The sequence below is a fragment of the Larimichthys crocea genome, chromosome XI (genome assembly GCF_000972845.2).
Source record: "Larimichthys crocea isolate SSNF chromosome XI, L_crocea_2.0, whole genome shotgun sequence".
NCBI classification, from domain to species: domain Eukaryota; kingdom Metazoa; phylum Chordata; class Actinopteri; family Sciaenidae; genus Larimichthys; species Larimichthys crocea.
This window is the reverse complement of record NC_040021.1, coordinates 1,190,246-1,215,323: the sequence shown is the minus strand read 5'-3', so window position 1 is coordinate 1,215,323 and position 25,078 is coordinate 1,190,246. Positions and strand designations below refer to the sequence as shown.

Below are 25,078 nucleotides of genomic sequence, written 5' to 3'. Positions count from 1 at the left end.
CACGCCGATCACGAGCGTTCGATATAGAGTCGACTACAGGAAAGTACAGAGACAGGATCGATGCTCCTGCTGAGAACGTCAGAAAATACTTTGTTGTTTTTTGTTTTCAGCTGCTCAAATGTGAAAATCTGCACATTGTTTTATACAGAGCTCCTGAAACGTCACTTTTCTTTTATAGATTTTTTTTTTTGGGGGACATTTTATGCTTTATCAGACAGTGACAGCTTCAGAGACGGACAGGACATTCAAAGCAGAGAGAGAGAGGCAAGCTACCCTGAAACATCATTTATCAGGAACAAACACTGACTGTACCTGTAAATGTTTATTCTCACTGTTTATAAATATATATAGATCTACATATTTATATATCTTTGTATCTGTACATGCAGTTTTATGCTCACCTCTTTGTTTTTAGCTGTTTATCTGTGTATTCACACTGAGAGAAAAGTCTATGTCCCTTTAAGAAATATGATTTTTAAACATTTGAACAATTCCTCACGTGTCCATATAAAAATCACCCGAAAAACACGAGATAAATGTACGAATTCAGCATCGCGATAATCCTGCAGAACTGTTTCCTGTTTGCAGCTGATGAACTCAGTTTTTTTGGTGTTTTTAGGGAGATGAAGTCGTAAAATTTGACGTTGCACGTTCAAAAACCTCGACAGAAAACTGTCACACGTGTTTGAAACTTTTCGTTTCTCAAGTTTGTCCTCAGAGGATGGTTACATCTTCCTGCAAACATCCAGACCTGATCCGAATAATTACGGTGAATAATTAGAGAGTGATGTGCGTTAATGTCCCGACTCCCTCCCCTCTCACTCTTCTCGTCAGTGTCGCTGCTTTGTTTGGCCGAGCGGCTGAAACCAGATCCGATCCCTCGCTCGCTCTCCTACCTTGTAAAACTTGGCTCCACTTTCATTCTGGAACAGAGTCAGACTTTTGCTGTCCAGCCTCCAGTAATGCCTCTTCCTCTGCGAACACAGAACAAGTCTTATTACAACACATACACACAGACAGAGATCTGCTTTCACAGTCTGAGGTACTTTTACTTCATTCATACTGCTTAAATATTGTACTTTTAACCACCCGACACTACGTAAAGTACCAAAACTCCACCAGCAGCATCATCAAAGTACCACCTACGTATTAATACCTCAATAATAACAATGCAATAATACATAATAAACACATAATATATAAATATAAAACAACAGTTATGGGAGGCATTCTGCACAGTGAGTACACTTTAAAGTTTTAATCAATAAATAATCGATTTTCATGACGTCTAACCTCGTTTTTAAAGGCGTGGCGTTATCATAATTTATTTATTTATAACAGATTTTTTGATTCCTGAATGAATTTCATGCGTTTGTAAACAATAATACATGAATTACAATTAAAAAGGATCATTTATGATCTATAAATTAGCAGCTTTGGGTCAAAAATTGAGATATAAAGATACTATTTATGTTTTGTTCTGCAGCAGCCGTCCAGTTACGTTCATATAAAGGTTGTGTAGTTTGTTGGTGGCAGAGTCCGCCGTCCTCGCCCTGATTTCAGGTTTCATTACTCGTCCTCACCAGGTTGTCCCGGTTGGTGTAGTGGACCATCCAGCCCTCTTTGACCACCGTGAAGCTTTTCCTCTTGGTGTGTTTGATGGACTGAACCACTCGCATCAGGGGGATGTTACTGCTGGTGCACGGGCTGAACAAAGAGACAACGTTAATAACGTGCACACACACAAGTGTCTCCATGCACAAATCCATCAGTCCAAGTTCACCTGATGGCTCTGAGCGTCTCGTCGTCCTTGTCGGCGTCCGTGCAGGGACCCTCGATGTAGAAGAGTTTGTCCTCGGGCGTGGACAGCTCGTCCTGCTCGTCCATGCTGTGACCGCCGTCGCTGTTGATGTCACAGTTGTCGACCTCCATCGTCGCCTCCGAGTCCAGGCTGGGACTGGCTGGTTCTGCAAGGACGGACACAAAGCCACACGAGTTCAAGACTGACAGACTTTTTTATAAAGCTGCAGTTCCTCTAACGTCCACTAGGTGTGGCTATAATCAACCCCCAAAAGAAAGTACATTGAAGTGAATGGGAAAACCTCCAGAAATAATAAATAATAATAAACTTTTGATAAACAGTTAATAAAATAGATAATAAAACAATAATAAAACGCAGGACATATGATAGATTCATTGTTTTTTAGGGCTGAATTTCACTTCCGGTGTTAGAAATGTTTAAAAATAACAAATTTCAAAGGTTAAAATGACTCAAACATTCACACTAAGCCACAGTGGATGTCATCCCACTTTAACTCCACCTTCTTCACCCAAAAGTGGATTTTACGGCTTCAATATATAAGACTGATGTTTTTATTACCACATTTATGGCTCCTTATATGTACATATTTCACCAAACTTTAATAGAAGATATGTATAAATATGTATATTGGCCTTCACAGTGAGGATAAGAGGTGTTCAGGTGTGTGGAACTAACTCACCTCCGTTAAAGTCGACCTCACCGAGGCAGTCTCGAGGTACTTTGGCCGCACATCTCTTATGGCAGTTAAACTTACAATCTGAAGTCGAAGAAACACGAAAAAAAACGTCACCAAACGTTGGTTCGTTAAGTCAGAGAGCGACTCGTTGATCGGTTTTTCGCGCTCACCTTTGCACTGCATCCCCTGACGGAAGAGGCCCTTCAGCAGACGCTTGCAGTACTGGCAGATGGTGGGACGGGTGTAGGTGTGGACGGAGAAGGTGTGAGGGACTTTGACCCGACCCAGGACCATCTTCTCCATCCAGATGGGACGGCCGCTCAGGAGGGAGTTGCGCTTCCCGGCGCCCAGGAGGGGGCGCTGTAAAGAAGAGAGGAGGGCAGAGAGTTGGAGCAGAGGTCGAACATCGGCCTGAAACATGTTCTCGTGTTTCCTCCAACAAACTCGTCCAAACACGAAAGCTGTGATTGTGTCGACCTAAATGTTTGTCAGGACACACTGGACAGGCAAAGCTACACAACATTCGACATCATATCGAATAACAAGTTTTGGGCTCATAAGTGTTTGTTGGAACTTTGTGGTTTTCAGACAATAACAGACGCGTGTCAGCGACAGCGAACCGACGTTCAGAGGTCGGTTTGATTTATTTCTGACAGGCGACGAGTGACGTGGATGAAAACACACTTTCCACGCTTGCACCGTCTACGTTGTGCAACGAGCGACACATTTCCAGTAGTTTCTCTCTCTCTCTCTCTCACACACACACACACACACACACTCTCTGATGCCTTGAGGCGAACCACTGGATTTTCCATCCTGTTCAAAGCAGCTATAACAAAATGAGTCACAGTCAGAGCTGCTTCACACTAACTGGAACAAACAGACTTTTATCAGCTCCATCACGCTGTTATCCACACACACACACACACACACACACACACACACACACACACACACACACATTCCTATAAACACAACCAATCACATCTTGTTGAAATATTCCAGTAAAACTACGGTTAAGTTCCCGGTATGTTGATAATAGAACGCTTTGATTGACAGGTGACTTATTAGAGCCTCGGCTCCACCGATGATCCACGTGTTTGCCGATTTTTAAATTAGCCGAGAGGTGGAAGGAGCAGGACTACAAACATGGCAGACCACACTGAGCTTCATAAACCTGTGGGTACCGTCACGGACACGCTGTCCATTCTTTAAACTGTCAGCCTGCACACGGTGCCTGCTCAGGCGTGTTCCACTTGCCGGCATTTCACGTATGTAAACAAAAACAGGTTGTTCCTGTCAGAGGCTCCTCGCGGGTCATCTGGACTTTTGATCAGGCGTCACGAGGTTTGCGATAAATCATCCCGCGCTGTGAGGAGGTGGATTATCAAACCGCTGTGTTCTTTATTCAGGCCCATTGTGTCACATGCTTCCTGCTCCTGCCAGCACCGCGGTCTATTAGCCGCTCTGCCGTACAAGGACAGCCATTGTTCCAGCGGATAGAAAAGATTTCATCTGTGCTCTACTTTCACGACCGGCGAAACAATCCTGCAAATCTGATGTCTCAGCTGAACCTCCTGAACCCGGATTGTTTCCTCCGCTTCCCGTCAGTCGCTTTAAAGTCGGAGGGGGGAATTTTAAAAACGTTGAATCAGAAGGCAGAAGCCTCAGGTCAGGTTAGTGTTTGGACCACAGGCGTTTGGGACCACCGGGGAGAAGAAGAAGAAGAGGAGGGTTTTCAGGCCCAGTGTCGTGCCAGAACAGGAGCTGGGCAATGCAACCGCCTCTATGGACATAATGGCAGAGGAGAAGAGAGTGAAGAGGACGCAGACGGAGGAAGCTAAGAAGAGAAAAGGTGGAAGAGTGAATGTGGGACTGACTTTTAGTGGTTGGTGAAATAAAAGGCTGAAAGACAGACGCCGAGCTGGGCTGGAAGTAAACTGCTGACAGCTGTAGCTGCTGTTAGATCAGTTCGTCAGCTTGGCGGTGAGCTCAGAGCGACGGGTACCCGTCGCTCTGAGCTCACCGCCAAGCTGATGAACTGAGTGTTTGTACCAACAGGCGTTATGGACGACCAGGAACAAGAAGAAGAGGAGGTAACCAGGCTCAGCAGCTTCTATGGACATGATGGCAGAGGAGAAGAGTAAATGTGGGACTGACTTTTAGTTGGAGGGGAGAACTTTAAAAACACTGAATCAGAAGGCAAAAGACTCAGGTCAGGTTAGTGTTTGTACCACAGGCGTTTTGGAGGAAGAAGAAGAGGAGGGTTTTCAGGCCCAGTGTCATGCCAGAACAGGAGCTGGGCAATGCAACCGCCTCTTTGGACATGATGGCAGAGGAGAAGAGAGTGAAGAGGACGCAGACAGAGGAAGCTAAGAAGAGAAAAGGTAGAAGAGTAAATGTGGGACTGACTTTTAGTGGTTGGTGAGAGCTTGGTGAAATAAAAGGCTGAAAGACAGACGCCGAGCTGGGCTGAAGTAAACTGCTGACAGCTGTAGCTGCTGTTAGCTCAGTCCGTCAACTTGGCAGTGAGCTGACGAACTGAGTGTTTGTACCAACAGGCGTTATGGACTACCGGGAAGAAGAAGAGGAGGTAACCAGGCTTAGCAGCTTCTATGGACATAATGGCAGAGGAGAAGAGTAAATGTGGGACTGACTTTTAGTGGTTGGTGAGAGCTTGGTGAAATAAAAGGCTGAAAGACAGACGCCGAGCTGGGCTGACTGCTGCTGGACTAGTCAGTGATATCAGCTGCTGAACATACCTCCTCCTGCGGCGTCGGCGTAAACTCGGTGGAAGGCGGGCGAGCGATGGACAAGGTGGCGCCCGGCAGCGAGACGTTGGACAGCCGTCTCTTCCTGACGCCGGTGCAGTTGTTGGGAATCTTGAACGCACAACGTTTGTGGTAGTTCAGTCCACATCCTAAAGGAGGAGAAAACCGTTAATCGACAGCAGACTAATGAGTCTAAATAGGGACGTTCATGTTTGAGATATGAAGATAAATAAAGTGGTTTGTTCGAGACCGAGATCTGAACCCCAGACATTTTATCTACGAGGAAACCGCAGCAGTGACTGAACATGCAGGTAAAGTACATGAGCTCAGGATGTGGCCTCAGGTTGTTTACCAAATTAAATCTTACAAAGCTCAGATTTACACAAAAGTCTTCTGAGCCGTCTTTATTAAAACTCCTGCCTTTTTAACCATGTCAAGCTCCACACAGGTTACATAAGCCGTAGGAAGCTGCTGCATTTCTGCTCACGACATCAAACGTCCCTCTCTTCTCTGCTTGGCATCACTACAGTTAAGATTTGAGGTTTTCCAAAACGCCGAGATCGAGGACTTGAAAGATGTGAAAAATAGTGTCAGGAAGTCGCAGAGTCAATGAAGACATCCTGCCGTACAGTCGCTGCAGCTTTTAAAAGGCTTGAAACAACCAAAGTGTGTGAAAATCTGGTTGTGTGTGTGTTGGACGTGAGCCTGAGCCTGGAGTTTGGAGGTGACGGCTCGGTCAGCTCGGACGTGGCCGGAAGCCGAAGCCGAGGTCGTGAAATAAAAACCTGATTATAAAACCATCAGATCTGTCGAAGAACGGTCGGGCTTCATGTGCGTGAAGGTCGGCTCTCAGTCCCTCGTCATCGCGCCGCTTCCTATTCGTCTCTGTTATACTCGTTAACATTTGATTCGTCTTACATCACCGCAGAAACACTGGCAGCGCACATCACTTCCTCTCATAAAGTTTAATTGAGAGGAAGCTCGTCTGAATTGTTTTAAACAGCCAGATATCCTGACAGTCTACAGATCCCTATCGGATCAGCCGACACCTGCAGGTGTGCTTCTGATTTCTGTCAGAGATCTCAGCTGATTTAACCCTTTCAGTGTTTGTGCAGTGTGTGCGGCGCAGTGACCGCTGTGTGTGTTTACGAAACTCGCCAGGAACTCCAGATCTTTCTGTTATTTCCTCCAGACGGCTTCTTTAACCGTCTTTATATGCAACCGCCACGATGCAGCATCTTCAGACGATGTTTTATTTAAAGTGCAGCTGCAGAAGAACTTCCCAGATATCATTGTTTTGGTTGAGGGCGAATATTCAAGGACAGAGAACACTGAATCAATGCTGATCAGTCTTTTTCAATAAAACATTGAATCAGTGCTAAATTCAAAGACAGTGATTCGATGTTGGTGTGCTATCTGAGTTATTCGTGGTCAGCGTAGATCAGTTTCCCGTCCGGCCCGCAGACTGATGAACGTATTTTAATCTTTAACTCACAAGCTGACTTTTATTTTGAAGTTTGTCAAGCATGCGTCTACAAAATAAGACATTTATCGACAGCAGCTCTGGGAGTGATGAAACAACGATTACAGCTGATGATGGAAAAAAGGCTTCTTTAATAAAAATAGGTTGTTGTGCTGCAACATGAAGTTTTAAAGTTGATTAATATAATAATATCAGGACGACATTCAGCGATTAAGTTTCCAGAATTACAGATTTTAATCTTCACGTCGTCACTGGTTAATTACTGTGATTGATCTCCAGTGTTTTTATGATTCACACTGATTTTGAAAGAAATATTAAAACAATATTGTGCTAATTATGTCTGAATATTTACGGCCTGCTTAGAAAACGTCTGGCTCTGATGTGGACTTTGTTTCAGGAGACAGCGTGACCTTTCTTCAAGAACAAACTCGACTTGCGGTGAAGATCTAAAAACTTGAACTTGTTAAATGAGCATTACAGCGTCGACCACAACAACCTGATTTACAGCTCGATAAAAACTATAAAACATCTCTTTCCGCTCACGTAACCAGAAGCATCTCAGATCGATTCCACGTCTTTAATCTGAGTCTGAATAAAGTCTGTTCACAGCGAGTGACTGCAGGTGTAAACCACAGCAGCAGCAGCTCGGAGTCAACATGACCTTAAATAACCCGGCAGGAGTAAAAACAACACCCAGCCGTCGACCTCGTTACCACATTCTTACCTTCACATTTGAGGCCCTGCCTGACGAGCCCCCACAGCATCTCCCCGCAGTCATCGCAGAACGCCGGCGCCTTGTAGGAGTGGACGTACAGGGTGTGCGGTCGGATCTGGAAGTCCTCGGCTGTGGCGAGAGCTGAAAGAAAAAAGAAGCGACTGTGTTTTACGTGGATGAAATCAGAGCTCATTCTGGAAACACCGACCAAGTTTTGTTGCCGCTGATTCATTTAAAAAAGCGCCTTGATCAACTTAAGACCAATCCCGCGAGTCAGTCGGACTTCATTTCAGAGTCTTTAATCTTCAGCATCAGCTGATACCGACTTTGATCTGGGACACGCTTCTTCTAAAAAAAGACGATAAAATGAGTTACAAGCCAATCCAGCAGAGTCCTGAAATAAGAAGTAACCTCTGTGCCAGCTTCTCTTTCACTCCAAAGATTTATTATGATCTGTTAAAGTTTGGTCAGACGCCTCCATTCGTCCTCAGGATGAACGAAAACACAAAGAACAGTTCCCGACCTGACCTCAGATTTAGTTTGTGTCCACGCTCTTAACCCTGCATAACTTTAAGCCTTAATATAACCTGAACAGGTGAGTTGTATATAAATTCACCCTCAGTACAGTTGTCATGAACGGGGAAATTAGCTACAGAGACCAAAACTGTTTTTTGTACCAGGCTGTAAACATGTTTATTTCTGCTGTGAAGTTGGACATTTGGACATGGGGACTTATGGAGACTGACTCAGTTCTGGAGCCAGCCTCAGGTGGACGTTTGAGGAACTGCAGCTGGTAAAGGAAAGACAAAATGCAGACGACCTCACTTCAACACGGCCTAATAACAGAATCCTTAAACAGTGAATGCCTTTTAATTAAACTGATTAATCCAGACGAGCGTTGCAGCGAGCAGACAAACATGATCCGGTTTTACATAAACGATAGTGATCTCTGGGTCGGCTCTGATCCTTATCCCAGCCTTTGCACATCGCCTGAGGACGTCCCACAGATCAGAACTACTGAGGATGTTTTCATGTGGGTTGTACGTTTGCATCGATTGAGGACGCTTCTGGGTGCGAGACGAGGAAACGAACAGCATCAGGACGAGAAACCAGAGAGTCTGTGCTCGATGCTAACATCATGCTGAGTTATTAGGGTTCATCATATAGGGAACATGAACCCCAAACTGAATGGAAATCTAACAGCTGAGATATTTCTGGATCCATGCGTACGGCCACAGCAGCCCTCAGCTCAGACAGTTCATCCAGGTTAGTTATCCGACCTGAACATCCAGATCCAGTTCAAGCCTGCTGGCCACAGAGTGACGCCCATACGTTTCACTGTAATATCTATACCAGAGGAGTTCAACGTGACTCGATGACTAAGATCATTTAAAGCTGGTTTCCTCTTTTTGATTCTCAGAGTCAGGTCTGAGTTCTTCTAATAACAGACGCTCTAATTGAGAAATAAACTGGCTGAGCTGTGCAGCAGTTTGCAGCAGGAGGAGAAAGGAAGAGGAGGAGGAGGAAGAGAAGGAGGAGGAAGAGGAGGAGGAAGTGGTCGTGGGTTTGAGCCCGGTGTGGTTTCAGGGTGCAACTTTGTTTTCTTCCTCTCGTGTAATTTAAACCTGCCGCTGCCGCTCAGCGTCCGGGCGTTCAGCTGTTTAAGGTGTCAGCTTCAGTTTGTACAAACCAAAACAAGAGGAGGAGAGGAGAGGAGAGGAGAGGAGACAAGGAGAGGAGAGGAGAGGAGAGGAGAGGAGAGGAGGAGGAGAGGAGAGGAGAGGAGAGGAGGACAAGGAGAGGCGAGGAGAGGAGAGGAGAGGAGAGGAGACGGAGAGGCGCAGGAGAGGAGAGGAGAAGGAGAGGGTAGAGGAGAGGAGAGGAGATGAGAGAAGACGAGAGGAGAGGAGAGGAGAGGAGAGGAGAGGAGACAAGGAGAGGAGAGGAGAGGAGAGGAGAGGAGAGGAGACGAGAGGAGACAAGGAGAGGAGAGGAGAGGAGAGGAGACAATGCCACAGACTGAATTTGATTTTGAGCCTCGCTCTCTGACCTCCATCGTCACTCCTGATGAGTTCTGCTTCATAAAAACTTTGAAAGATCGTCTTACCGGACAGCACCACCTCGACCAGGTCGCCTTCGTGGATCTCCTCCGCTGAGGTCAGACGCTGCAGGATGTTGTCCGAGTTCAGGTCATGGCGAAAGAGCAGGATCTTATCGTACATCCCAAAAAATCCACATTCAGGAAACTGAGGAGGAGGAGGAGGAGGAGGAGGAGGAGGAGGTCAGAGCTTTGTCCACAAAGTTTTATTTCATCCATTGATATTAAAAGCATGTGATAGCCAGGATTAACTGGTACAATAACACTGTACAAACACAGAATGTGGCTTCATGTTCAGTCTGAGCTTTGAGAAGAAGAAAGATGCAAATCTCTGTTTGAACTGAAATAAAACTCAGTGACGCCAATAAAACTCTAAATGATTCATCCTCTGGGAATCTCTTCTCTCTGCACGTTTAATAAAGTCAGTTTTATATCTATGCAGCACAAAAATCACATCACAAGCCAACGGGAGCTGCAACTATCGATTACACTCATTGTCGATCATTTTCTGAATTCATCTTTCAGTTGTTTGGTCCAAAATGTTTCCCAAAGCTCAAAGTGACGCCTCCTTGATGCACAGTTTAAATAAATTCAGTTTTCTGTCCGTGTTCCCACAGTTACCATTACCTAACCTTTTCACATGAGGAACACATGATGTGTGATGAAACAACACGCACACTGAATACTCGTGTGTGCTGCTGAATCAGTTTCCACTGCAGGAACCGGCCGCAGCGACACCAGCTTCCAAAACATGACGGCTTCCCAGCAGCTGGATCTGAAACTCCTCGAGGTTCAGCCTGTAGTCGACCAACACTTAAATATTTTAGGTTAATATTATTTGGTTACAATGAGGGAATAACTAGTTTAATGAAGACACACCTTAACATGGAAGATAACTTGAAATATTCATGAATTATCCTGAAATCTGGCTTCAGTTTGGACTTTTGGAGCTCCGTAACATTCAAACTATGTTAAAACAAACGTTTCATGTAACCTACGTCGTATCCTTGATGTATTTTGACCTGTAAATAACCAGGAGTAGCAAAGTACATGCCAAGAATGGAAGTGTTACATCCGTAAACTTATCTCAGGTCAGAGTTTGTCAGCTTTCCTGATATTTGATTTGAATCGGTCGTGGTTGCAACATTTATTGTGCAATTCATTCTGCGAACCACTCGTGAAAAACCTCCACAAACCAAACCTCAGCCGGAGCCTTTACTGCGTTCAGTGTAATAAATAAAGTCATAAACTATCAAGAAAGGAAACAGACAGCAGCGTAACATGTCTCGTCTTTGTGTTTATTAACTGCTCACTGTATCATCAGAGAGCCGACACTTCAAGTTTTCTGCCTCATTCCACAAAATGTGGAGCTAATATATTTTCATTCTTAATAAAAAAATATAACAATACTCCTACGACCAACCTCCGGATGAAAGTTTTTCTCTTTTACAGAACTAAGATCAGCTTTATTAGCTCGTTAACTCGTCTTAAAACACGTTTTATTTAACCACCAACAGTCACCAGCTCTGCTTCGGTCAACATAAATCCTCAATTCAGAGAGTTCGGTGTGAAAAATATTCTGCTTTAATGTCTGTACTGCTGAAAATATTTCAGATTTTTCCACTAAACTTAAACATCTACATAAATAAGTCAGCATGAACACTGTTGAAGTGAAGAGGATGTGTTTTTCTGGCATGCTGAGCAGTGTGTGTTGTTATGGTAAAGTGTGTGAACTGGATCTGGGGCTCCGCGGGCTCCGCAGCCTCCGCAGCCTCTGCAGCCTCTGCAGCCTCTGCAGCCTGCACACGGGCGGGCAGGCGAGGCAGCTTCCTGCCTGAGCCGCTCTCCGTGTTCGCAGGATGTTAGCAGGATGGTAGCAGTGTGCAGGTAGCATGCAGCATGGATCCTGCAGCGCACGCCGGGGCAGGAAATCAGGTGACAGGATCACGTTAGACGTACCACACACACACACACACACACACACACACACACACACACACACAGTCATGAATTATGGCTGAGGTCCTGTCACTGACACCAGCAGTCATTAGCCATGTGGCTACACACCACCGCTCAGACAAATAGACAATGACAGAAGGAAACACGGGGACAGTGTGACCAGGAGGACCAGGACTCTGTGACCGTGTCCTCCTTCAAACTACAGCACATGGACGGACTGTGAGGATGCACGAAGGCCCCCCCCCCCCCAACATACGAGCACCAAGACACCTAGACTGAAAGAGACGACGACAAACGTCAACATGGCTGTGTTTGTAAGAGACGCAACACGGCTACAAAACATGACAGGAGCTTTGTATCTGTAGATATGATGTCTCTTTGTAGTTGTTTTGTGTCTCTTTAGGGTTGTTTGTGTCTCCTTGTAGTTGTTTGTGTCTCTTTTTGGTTGTTCTGTGTCTCTTTGTGGTTGTTTTGTGTCTCTTTGTGATTGTTTGTGTCTCTGTGTAGTTGTTATGTGTCTCTTTTTGGTTGTTATGTGTCTCTTTTTGGTTGTTATGTGTCTCTTTTTGGTTGTTATGTGTCTCTTTGTAGTTGTTTTGTGTCTCTTTGTGGTTGTTTGTGTCTCTTTGTGGTTGTTTTGTGTCTCTTTGTGGTTGTTTGTGTCTCTTTGTGGTTGTTTTGTGTCCCTTTGTGGTTGTTTGTGTCTCTTTGTGGTTGTTTTGTGTCCCTTTGTGGTTGTTTGTGTCCCTTTGTGGTTGTTTTGTGTCTCTTTGTAGTTGTTAGGGTCTCTTTGTGGTTGTTCTGTGTCTCTTTGTAGTTTTTTGTGTCTCTGTAGTTGTTTTGTGTCTCTTTGTAGTTGTTTGTGTCTCTTTGTGGTTGTTTTGTGTCTCTTTGTGGTTGTTTGTGTCCCTTTGTAGTTGTTTGTGTCTCTTTGTAGTTGTTCTGTGTCTCTTTGTGGTTGTTTTGTGTCTCTTGTTATTATGTTTCCTTCGTTTTGTGTTTCAGTTTCTTTATGATTATTTTGTTTCTCTTTCTAGTAATTCTACATCTGTGGTCATCTGTGGTCATCTCTGCGGTCGTTCTGTATCGTTAGTCATTTTGCATCACTCTGTGGATTTGTGTCTTTTTATGGTCATTCCTCCAGCAAACTTTTACCATCCATCATCTTATCATTTATCCTGTTTGACACATGCAAAGGAGTCATTTCTGCTTCAGTATTAATCATCAACCACAGCTGCCTGATTAAAGGACAATTTTAGAAGTAAGTAAATAAAAACTACACGGGTACAAACGGTCCTGAGTCTGTCGCCTCATTCTGCAGCAGCTATGAAACCATGACAAAGCAGGAAGCTGAAAAAAAAAAGACACATAAACACCGTCAGGACTCGCTGAGGTCTGAACCAGAAGTGAAAACACTTCAGCTGCCATGACGACGCATTCGGGCTCCGTCCAATCACGTTAGAGGGAGTCGTGGGCTGCTGTGAGGTGAACAGAGAAACATACTAAGAGTTCTGTTAATGGACAACAAGAGTGTGTGTTTAATACACACTCATCCCCTCTTTATGGTTAATCCTCCATTAACCAGGCTTAACCTCCACACACACACACACACACAATCCCTCCACATTCTCTAACTCGCCTCACCAAACTGAATCCACATTTCCGCCGTCTACTTCTGGGTCTTCAGGGTCAAAGAGGTCAAAACCTCCAGGCCCTGTCGTGACCTTTGCCCCCCGATGCAGGACCTGGAGAAAGACGTCTCCATCTCTAACTTCAGGCCGGAAGGATCCCTGCCACGTCTTAATCTGTGCAGCACTCCTGCTATTATCAGGGAGGCGAAGTGTTCATGGAGCCAAGTAATCCTGGTTTGAAGAGGGGGGGGACGCAAACACATGAAACTGCTTCCGAAGTTTAGGTTAAACCATGTGCACGTTTCTTTAACGGCTGCCAAGTTTTACAACAATTCACGCAGGTGATGAAAATCATGACAGTAAAACAGGCCATGAAATATTTCAAAACCTTTATTTATATGACTGAATTTATAGAGAATAAAGTCATAATTTATATTAGAGACTGTATACACTAAAACACCGTAATATTTAAATGGTATATTTTATCTAGCGTACAGTAAGTACAGATATTTCACATAAGCATGAAATCAACATTACTAACATCCATATTAGAAGAAGTCATACCGTATTTATTACGGTAAAATTCTGCCAGTTTTTTATTTTATTTGTAAAAACAACTGTCACGCCAAATCATGACAGTAAAAGGTCGTTAAAAAATATTTAAAAACCTTTAATTTTATGACATTTTAAGGGAATTTATAGAGTAAAGTCAAACTTTATATTAGAGACTGTTAATTGTACAGTAAAACAGTTTCACTGTAAAATCTGCACATTTTAAAATATGACATGAAATCAACAGTACTAACATCCTTGTACCGTAATATTAGAAGAAGTTATACCTTATTTATCGTGGTATAATTCTCCTGTTTTTTTTTACAGTGTAGAAAAACCCTCTGTGAGGCTCATTTCTTTGGATAGAGTCGAACAAACAGCAGCTTCTCATTTCATTTGTTCCCCACACATCTGACAGCAGTTTATTAAAACACCCCGGAGAGCCCGAACAGATAAAACAGACGCTCTCTTCCTGCCGCGGAGAGCCGAGAGGCTTTCAGCTGCAATAAAACTCTTCAACTGTTTCGTCGTACGCGTGCAATTAGCCCGAAGGGACGAGCGCTGAAAGGGACTGACGGGGGAAACATGGAGGCAAACAGCAGCGCCTGTTTTCAGAGCATCCGCTCGCTCTGCCACCTCGCTCAGGAAACAACAGGAAGCGGCGCTGAGTGGGTCAAGGTTGTCGGAGTGTGAGTGTGTGGGAGTTTCATTCATCCACTCGTTTAAAAAAAAAGGCTGAAATCACTGCTGAGAAACCACACACACCTGAATCCAAACCTGAGCACTTAGAGACATTTAGTTCTGCAGGTATTTGATTAAACTTTGACCGACTGATGGCATCAGTTATATTTTAGATTTTAGAGTGGGTGACGTCACGTCCAGGTTTTAATACATTTTATGAATTTCACCAGCAGAAAATGTTTTTAATTATTAGTCAATGAAATGAACAAAAAGTCAGAGGATCACCAAAGTCATTACAATCCGTCTTGAGGGGAACACGAACGTACAATTTGAAACCATCCAACGACTGGTGAGCCAGAACATGCGACTCACAGAGAGGAAACATCTCAGTGTTACAACATCAGTATCAGGATAATACACACTGAATAAATCACTGACTACACACACACACACACACACACACACACACACACACACAGTGCTTTGTTTCTACATCTGTTACTGTGACCACAACAATGTACAGACCTACCTCAGTGTGTGTGTTAAAGTGACCTCAGTGTTTCCTCTGGATTCATTCAGCAACAACACTGATTTCCTAACTGTGACCGTTTGACCGTGTTCAATCTAAAAACACATTATCACACATTATCATAATTACAAACTATTGCAACTGTGTCGGTTGAACCGGAGCAAAAAAACAGGGAACCAAAACTAACAACACATCCGCTGCACGAGAAACCACAGAGGAAGAAAACAAACTGCTCTGCAGACTCCAGCTGAAGGGAAGACGCATCCACCCTGTTCGACCACACCTCAGCTACACTGTCTCTCCGTTTAAGAAAAGGAGTTTACGGAGACGTTAGAGACTCCTGACAGGTGTGACACTAACTGATTCATGCAAACGGTAAACCAAACCTCCCAACAGGATCCTGTTATTATGTTGTATTAGCACACTACTGAAGTTATTAGTCAGTAAACGACTGAGAGTTCTGAGAGTCGTTCCATGAGTGCTGATATAGAGAATAACGGCACTGAGTACTTTGACTACACTGTGCAGGTGCAGCCGTTCCATTATCGTTACATTAACAGTCGTCGTCTGTCTTAAAGAAACATGAACAGATTTCTACGAGTAGTTTAAAAACACACACAGCTGAATACGATCAGCTGATAATAAACCTGCTCAGCCACCGACAGTAATCAATACACAACCATTAATCAAACCATAAACTAACACTCAGACAACCCTGTCATGCTCTAACAGTCACCTGGTGTTTCTGTAGCGTTGACAGAATCGTTACGTGTCCGTAAAAACACGAGATAAAGGACGTCATATGTCAATTCAGCATTAATATAATCCACAAAGATAAACTGTGTTTGCGCACAAAAAGAACACAAATCAAGAACGTTACTTTAGTGTTAGACAAGGGTTATTTAAGTGTTAGGCGAACGTTATTTCAGTGTTAGGCGATAATAGGAATGAAGCGAACCGTTTCAAATATGAAGATTTCTCTCCAAAATAAGAACTGCCTGGTGGATTAGAGACACGCCGAACTGAACACTGTTAATTCACTGTGCGTGTGTGTGTGTGTGTGTGTGTGTGTGTGTGTGTGTGTGTGTGTGTGTGTGTGTGACGGGTTTTACACTTTTTTTTTTTACCTGGTTGCCAGCTTCCTGTTCGGTGCTGAAGAGAGCGCACCGACTGTCTGATGATATTAAACAAGTTTGATTTTATCAGAACGTGAAGACAAGAAACGGACTGATATTTCCACTGGAGTTTGTAGAACTGTTGTATAAAAGATATATCAAACTCGAGGCTGTGCTGTTATTCTGAATATCAGCATGGCTGTAATAATCTATGACCGAATCACAGCCGTGCTGATATTCAGTATAACAGCAGGACATCCAGTGTGATATTTATTCTATATGGACTTTAATGGTTTGTGACTAAACTGCATCAGATAGTATTTATCTCGTATATGACTGACAACATATGGGTATATTTCTTACCAAAACAACTTTTCTTATAATATTTGTACTTTGTTTACATCCATGTTTGCCTGCCCACTCTTAAAGACATCACTCTTAATTACCTGATTTATCTCTGGAAAAGCTTCCATCAGCAGAAACTGACCCTCAAACTTATTTATCCTCAAAATCTGACAAGTTTGACATTTATAAATGATTTTAAATTAATTAAATTTTATTGTTTTTTTAAGTTAATGACTCATAATTAAAGACTTCAGTGGAAAAGCCGTAAAAAGGTGATTCTTAAATTTAGAAATAAAGACTTTCTTAATTGTTTTCTTATCATAAGACACTCAGGATAAAAGAATGGAGCTTAAAGAAATAAAGAACTTCTGTGTGAACTCTGTAACGACATTGTTAATGAAGGAAGTGACGACCTCTCACGCCCACATGGTCGACCACAAGAAGAGAGCTGCCTAACCCACATCAGACGGTGACCGATCACTCCACTTGACAATTTGGATGTAAATGAGCATCAGATCCTGATTAGATTCGACCCGTCAGGCGAGCAAAGTAAATATTAAACCCCGACTTATTTCCTGTTTCGATGAGATGACATCAGCTTCCTGGTTCTTATCAGAACCCCGAGCAGAGCGGGAGCAGGTGAAGGAAGGAGCGAGGCCAGAGGTCATTCAAACGTCGACATTCAAAGGCTGCACGTCGGCTTTTAAATGTCACTTTGTCACCGCTGCCGTTCAGAAAGGAGGCGACTTTCAGGAAGCTGCACGCCGTTTGTGTTGCCGCCAAAAAAAAAGTTACACAACCTGCAAAAAGCTCAAGTTTTAAAACCAACCAAAGGTTTTCTAAAGCTTCAAGTTAAAAGTTCTGATAGATCTTTTTAAGTCATGATAATGTGTTTACAACCAGTTCACTGTACAATCAACGAGAACAACATGAAACCAGGTTTTAGAAACTTTGAAATGATCCTAAAACAAAAAAAGAGCATCAGTTCTTCAACTGGAATAAATGTTGCGTTGCCTGTGGAGCGGTTTGAAACTTTTCCTAATGAAGGTACGGCGCTGTAAATGCTTCAGTGATGCTGTGGTATAATAACTCAACCTGTCACTCAGTGTAGATTCAGTCTTTGGTTTTAGTCACTTAAGAATCATTTTATTTGATCGGTTTTAGTCTAGTTCACCACATTTTATATTTGCTCTGTCTACCTCTGTTTTAGCCCATAGATTTACAATTTAAAGTTTTCTCTTTTTAAAATTGCTTTTAATGTTTAAATGTCTAATATGTTTTTAGTGCACTGTCTTTGTTTGTTATGATGATTTATTGTTCTTCTCTGTAAAGTGTCTTTGAGTACCCTGAAAAGCGCTTCCAAATAAAATGTATTATTATTATTATTATTAAAGTCTCGCCCCGTCAACAGAAACAAAACATTTGCCAGTTTTAGCTTGTATTCATATTCCTGTAGAGCTGTTTCAAACAAAGAAACTAAAATCTAATATATTCAACCAAAAGCTGACGTAAGGACGACGACCTGAGCAGGAAGAAATAAAGATTTTGCCGTCTTTGACTTTCTACCTAAAGTTTGCTTCGTCTAGTGGCTGAAAAAGGAACTACATGTGACTCTTTAAGACTGATAAGACTGGTTAAGACTGATAAGACTGGTTAAGACTGGTTGTGTATTTACTAATTCACCCAAAATGAGACAGGATTTAGTTTCAGACAGCAGCTGTTTGGCTTTTTTTTTTTTGTCTGACGAGACGACAAATGGAGTTTGAGAAGTTAAGCCGGATTTGGAGAATTTTAATGGTTGATAATTGAACATTTGAGATAATAGATCAAAGCTCCTCACTTAACGTGCACGTTACTTTTATTCATTCTGGACGAGCTTAGCGGTCCCATTTCATATTTTTGTCATTAATATGATCCAGTTTGAAACGTCCTCACAACGTTTCCATGAAACATTCGCAGAGCGTTTAAAACTTCTGTAGGCGGGTCGAGTGTCTCTCTCTCTCTCTCTCTCTCCATCATTCACTTTCTCCACCTGAATCGCCACCTGGCCTTGGTAACCGTGGAAACCATTGGAGTGGAGGATTCAGGTGCCTCGCATCATCATCACCATCATCATCGCCAGGGACGACGGAGAGAGAGAGTTATTTCCATTTATCTCTGGATTTGTTTCATTTTGTTGATCTTCATGTTTAATTTAATGATCCGAGTTTTTGTCTTTCTATATTATTCCATTATTAAACATCCTAAAAAGTCATTTAATCCCACAGACATTCAGTGATCTCTGTTATTTGGAACTCAGAGCCCATCACTTCATTTTAAAAGATATTTTTTATGACGTTCAGAAACTCGTGGACGACGTCACGGAGACTACGTCCAGGTTTCACACACGGTGTCTGCTCGCTGCTCATAGTTAACACGTGAAACTTGAACTTTCTGTCACTGTCGGTGCAGATGATGGAGACACATGTCTCCAAAACAACGAGCTAAAACAGGCTGAAAGGCTCCGCAGAGCTGGTTTCATCAGTTCCACTTTCACATTACAGATCTGAGTCAACAGTGAGTGAAGAGTTTCATTACACAACCCAGGATGGGACTGAGTGTGTGTGTGTGTGTGTGTGTGTGTGTGTGTGTGTGTGTGTGTGTGTGTGTGTGTGTGTGTGTGTGTGTGTGTACGGTGGGGGTGGTCAATGTGGCGACCTACAGGGGAGGGGAACTTCCCCACTTCCTTACAACCTCCCTACAACACACACACACACACACACACACACAGCTGTAAATCAGACCTGAAGCTTCCATCCTCCCACAGACAGCGCTCGCTCGCTCGCTCGCTCGCTCGCTCCGTGATGTTCACACAAAAGCAGGAAAATAAATAAAAGTTCCAGTGATGATGTCATTTTGTAGGCCAAACTGTCCGACTGCTGGGAACTCTGGGAAGTTTTCGTACCCGTGATATTTCCACGCTCAGACAAACATCTGGCACTGCTCAGAGTAACTGAGTACTTTGACTCAAACACTCAGTTACTTTACAGCACATTCAAAGTTCAGTCAGGCTTCTATAAGTTTAAAAACTTAAATATTAATTATTAATCAAACCTTTACATTCATCTGGCGACCCTTTTAAGTGGCCGACCCCTCATGTTGTGAACCACTCTGTAGCTCCACCTCAAAGCTACAACATCAGATTTAAAGAGCTCCTAGTATATATATATCTATATATAATATATATATATATATATCTATATCTATATATATATTATATTATATCTATATATATATAATATATACAGTTACTTTTCTTTGATACTTCAAGTACATTTTGCTTGTTACTGAGTATTTAAGTATTCTTTATAAGGTGGTATTAATACTTTTGTACAACTCTCTCTCTCTCTCTCTCCATCATTCACTTTCTCCACCTGAATCGCCACCTGGCCTTGGTAACCGTGGAAACCACTGGAGTGGAGGATTCAGGTGCCTCGCATCATCATCATCATCATCATCGCCGAGGACGACGGAGAGAGAGAGAGAGATGCTGTTTTTCTGGTTCGGTGTAAACGCTTGTTATTTGTTTCATTTCATTGATCTTCATGTTTAGGTATTAATACTTTGGCTCTGGAACAAACATCAGGACAGTTAAATAAAATAAACTGTTTCAGTTGAAATGTTTTTCTTTTGTTTTACTTTTCTTCATGATTTTATGACAAACTTTAAAATATCTATTAATAAAGATTATTTTGTTGTTATCTTTGTTTAGACAGTTTGTTTGGACATTTACAGACAAACATGTTGGTGTTAGGAAATGAAATATATGTTTATATTTATATATATTTATCCTTCATATTAATCAATGATGATTCATAACGTCACGTTAAGGAGGAACATCATGGCCGATAATCTGTGTGGTAATAATGTGAAATTTATGTTTTAATATTAACTAAAACTTTTTTCAAACGTGATTTTGATTTCATCAGATCAGCGCTGGGAAATATTAAATCTGTGCTGATACCTGCTCACACACCTGAGCTGCAGTTCCTCTGATGACCACCAGGAAACACACACATTGAAGTGAACGGGAAAACACAAAGTTCAAACGTCTGGAGGTGAAACGACTTCTTCTGGAGCTCACACACACACGCACACACACACACACACACACACACACACACACACACACACACACACACACACACTGACCCCCATGCTGCACACAGCTGTGAAACAGGAAGTGAAGAGCGCTGACACAGCAACACCGAACAGGAAGTGACATTCCATGTGAAAAGACTTTTTCCTCCACCGGTGACGAGATGCAACGAGTGAAAGTCCGACCACGACTGAGCAAAACTTTGAGTGAGATATCAACGACACAGTGACACAATGACCCGTCCTAACAACCGATCAATCCACCGATCAATCAATTAATCGATCAATCGACCGAAAGGCGGGAAAAGTATTAACAGAGTTACTGGAAGTGAGAGCATCTTCAGGGTTTCCTCTCTCCGCTGTCATGCTCTGCAAAACAGGTGAACCTGTTTGGTTTGCTGCAAAGTGTGTGTGTGTGTGTGTGTGTGTGTGTGTGTGTGCGTGTGCGTGTCAGTGGCTGGGAAACTGGTTTCGTGCAGTACAGACAGGTGGTGCGTTCAGTGCGAGCGGTAAAAACCAGTAGATGGTGAGAGATAAACCTGAGAACAGATGCTGAAATACATCTGAAGCCTGAGAGCAAAGTTCACCTCAACCTGCAACAGCAACGACAGCAACGACAACCACAACGACAGCAACAACAACGACAATGATGACAAAGACAGCAACAGCAACGACAGCAACGACAACTATGACAACGACAGCGACAACGACAATGACAGCAACAATGACAACAACGACAACAACTGCAACAATGACAGCAACAATGACAGGAACAGCAACAACAGCAACAATGAAAGCAACATTGACAGCAACGACAACGACAGCAACAACGAAAGCAACATTGACAGCAACGACAACAACTGCAACAACGACAGCAACAATGACAGCAACAACAGCAACAGCAACGACAACGACAGCAACAACGAAAGCAACATTGACAGCAACGACAACAACTGCAACAACGAAAGCAACAATGACAGCAACAACAGCAACGACAACGACAGCAACAACGAAAGCAACATTGACAGCAACGACAACAACTGCAACAACGACAGCAACAATGACAGCAACATTGACAGCAACAACAACAACTGCAACAACGACAGCAACAATGACAGCAACATTGACAGCAATGACAACAACTGCAACAATGACAGCAACAATGACAGCAACAACAACAACTGCAACAACGACAGCAACAATGACAGCAACAATGACAGCAACAATGACAGCAACAACAACGACAGAACTGTACAGATTTGGTCCGTATGAGTCGCAGTATGGGAGGTTCATAGTGCCACATTCAGTTTGTATGGAGGGCCGTTCATGCCACAAATACCCCGCGGCTTTTCGGATGCGTCTTCTATAATTACGTAAGAAATATCTCAGAATTTTGAGTTAAAGATCTCTTTTTCTCAAAGCGTAGCCAACATGAAGATCACAGAGAGGTCAACATACCTTCTGGTCCACGATGGAGCAGACGAGCTCCCTGACGGCCGACAGCGAGTGGTCTCCGTGGTCGAGGGTGACGGTCTCCCTGGTGAGTCCGATCTGCAGCAGGAAGGACACTCCGTGGATGGAGCCTCGCGAGTTCGTGCGGCTGGAGATCGTCTGGCTGCCGTTGGACAGCCGGCTGCAGAGTGTAGCAGGCGGGCTCGGGGATGGCGATGGGGTGGGAGGTGCTGCATGATGAGGGAGGGTGGAGAAAGACCGCGGGGACGCCGGCGGAGGCGGCGGTGGCAGCTGAGGCGGCGGGCTGTTGTCGGCCGACATTGGCTGTTATCTGTGACGTCGTCCGGGCGGGAGAAAGGCGTCGTGGGTGAACGACATCCAAAAAAACAAAAAGAAGGAGAGTCGACTGCTCCGGTTCGATGTCAGCAGAGCGATTCGGGTCCACTCGTTTGTCTCGACTCACGTTTATCACCAAGCGAGAAACGTTTCCTATCAACGCCGAGCATCTCTGAGGTAGAAACACCACGAACACCTGCTCAGGTTCAGTCCTCAGGCGTCCGGCTGGATCTGCGACGAGTTCACCGACTGCATCTGCTGAGGAACAAACACAACACTTTACTGTGACGTCGATTACTGTGGCACAAAGCAACAATGTCCTGCGAAGTCCCAAAAACTGACAACAACGAGCTAACAACAGGCTAACAATGAGCTAACAACAGGCTAACAACAAGCTAACAATGAGCTAACAACCAGCTAACAACAAGCTAACAATGAGCTAACAACCAGCTAATAACCAGCTAACACCAAGCTGACAACCAGCTAACAACGAGCTAAAACAAGCTAACAACAAGCTAACAACCAGCTAACAATGAGCTAAAACAAGCTAACAACGAGCTAACAACAGGCTAACAATGAGCTAACAACAAGCTAACAACCAGCTAATAACCAGCTAACAACCAGCTAACAACAAGCTAACAACCAGCTAACAACGAGCTAAAACAAGCTAACAACGCGCTAACAACAGGCTAACAATGAGCTAACAACCAGCTAACAATGAGCTAAAACAAGCTAACAACCACCTAACAACAAGCTAACAACCAGCTAACAACGAGCTAACAACAAGCTTAAAGAAGCTAACAACGAGCTAACAACAGGCTAACACCAAGCTAACAACCAGCTAACAATGAGCTAAAACAAGCTAACAACCAGCTAACAACCAGCTAACAACCAGCTAAAACAAGCTAACAACAAGCTTAAAGAAGCTAACAACGAGCTAACAACAGGCTAAACAACAAGCTTAAAGAAGCTAACAACGAGCTAACAACAGGCTAACAACGAGCTAACAACAAGCTAACAACAAGCTAAAACAAGCTAACAACAAGCTAACAACAAGCTAACAACAAGCTTAAAGAAGCTAACAACAAGCTAAAAAGTTGTGCATGACAACTGTACTGAGGGTGAATTTATATACAACTCACCTGTTCACATTATATTAAGACTTAAAGTTATGCAGGGTTAAGAGCGTGGACGCTTTGACTGACAGGTGGGTGTGGTTACAGGTGGCTTGTTTGAAGAACCAGGTGTCATTCAGTCCACCTCAGGTCCACTGATGATAAATTCACGTACACCAGTGTTTTTTTGGACTTTGGTCAAAGGTCTTTAAACACTTGTAGTAATCTCAGGAATGCTGTATGAATATTAAAAAGATAAATATCAAAACATCACTCAGGCCTGACGCCTCATTCGTTTTGCTTCATTTCTAAGATTTCAAACCACAAACTTCAGCGCCGTGCTGGTCCCGTGTCAGTGACCATTCTTCTGTTTTAAGTCAGTGAACGCCCCTCCACATCTGTCCACGTGCATCCACAGACAGTGAACGCCACACAGAGTTCACCTGTGAGCTGCATCATCATTCAGGTGACCTTTGACTACAACACTGCAATGAGACTTCAGGATAAATTCAACATTCAAATAAAAAAATAAAAAAAACATAAAGTGTTTACACCTCTGCTCTGAAAGAAAAAAGACAAATAAACAGATTTTATAGCATTTTTTAGGCTAATTTGGGTGAATTGAGGCTTCAAAACAATAAAATCCAGATTAACTATCATAAATATGAATATTAAATAAGTTAAAGTAGACTTTACGAGCGGCAACAGATAAATTAGAGACAAAATTAGAGAAATTAAAGATATATAAACCTTCATAAATGCAGATATTTAAAAAAGAAATTAAAATAAATATATAAACAGAATCTTGCCTTTAAAGATGGATGAAATTAGCTCACCTGGATCATTTAATTTGATCAGTTTTAGTTCAATAATACACATTAAAATGTATTTTAGTCATAATGATGAACAGAAATGACTTCATGTTGAATATTTACATTTATATATGTTAGTCATATTTGTGCATGTTACTCAGCTGACAAACACATAGAACATAATGTATAATAATAATAATAATAATAATAATAATAATAATGATAATGATAATAATAATAACAGCTGATCATATCTAAATAAACAAATAAATAAATGTTTATATCTAGACTGGATAAAGTTAGTCCTCCGCAGATGTGAAGGGAACTTCCAGGCACCGTTACCTCTGAGAGCAGGGCGGCTTTTCCGCTTCCATCGGCGGACAAACCAGCAGAAAACTCCCCGTTAAACTTCCTCCAGCGGCGGCAGCTCGGACCGGCTCCACGGGCTGAATTTGCCCGAGCTCAGTCCCCCGTCGGTCGGCTGCCGTGTGCTCGGTTCCTCGGTGTGTTGGAGGGAGAAGAAGTGAAGCGGGAACAAAGTTGAACCGAGCAGCTCGAGCTTCATGCGGATCTGATTAACACCGAGACGAGCACGCAGAAACAAAGTGCCGCTCACACACACACACACACACACACACACACACACACACACACACACACACACACACACACACACACACACCGGAGAGGAGGAGGAGCGACAGGAGGAGGTCTCACTCTGACATCCTTTCCACAGACCGGATAACCACAGAAAAACATAATGTAGAGTAATAAATATCATAAATACACGAAATGTAAATAAAATATCAATAACTTGTTTTTGGCTGCTGTCAAAATAATAAATAAATT

At 43.0% G+C, this 25,078-nt stretch overlaps 1 protein-coding gene across 3 annotated transcripts in view; it reads right to left on the bottom strand.

Moving 5' to 3' along the window:
* Nucleotides 1-24,834, bottom strand: part of LOC104934225 (serine/threonine-protein kinase D3) — a 32,375-nt gene extending 7,541 nt beyond the window's left edge. The window contains exons 1-10 of one of the 3 annotated variants that reach the window (XM_019265751.2): nt 24,572-24,834; nt 21,973-22,560; nt 9,575-9,713; nt 7,477-7,608; nt 5,261-5,418; nt 2,669-2,858; nt 2,502-2,579; nt 1,784-1,967; nt 1,584-1,707; nt 897-974 (exon numbers count right to left, since the gene is read on the bottom strand). In XM_019265751.2, coding sequence (XP_019121296.1) covers nt 897-974; nt 1,584-1,707; nt 1,784-1,967; nt 2,502-2,579; nt 2,669-2,858; nt 5,261-5,418; nt 7,477-7,608; nt 9,575-9,713; nt 21,973-22,287 — 1,398 coding nt within the window. In that variant the 5' untranslated portion in view covers nt 22,288-22,560; nt 24,572-24,834. Of the gene's footprint in view, nt 1-896; nt 975-1,583; nt 1,708-1,783; nt 1,968-2,501; nt 2,580-2,668; nt 2,859-5,260; nt 5,419-7,476; nt 7,609-9,574; nt 9,714-10,242; nt 10,348-21,972; nt 22,561-24,571 lie in introns of those variants that run through there. The other 2 variants (XM_019265752.2, XM_027284654.1) reach the window with 2 other exon arrangements.
* Between the last annotated feature and the right edge of the window lie 244 nt (nt 24,835-25,078).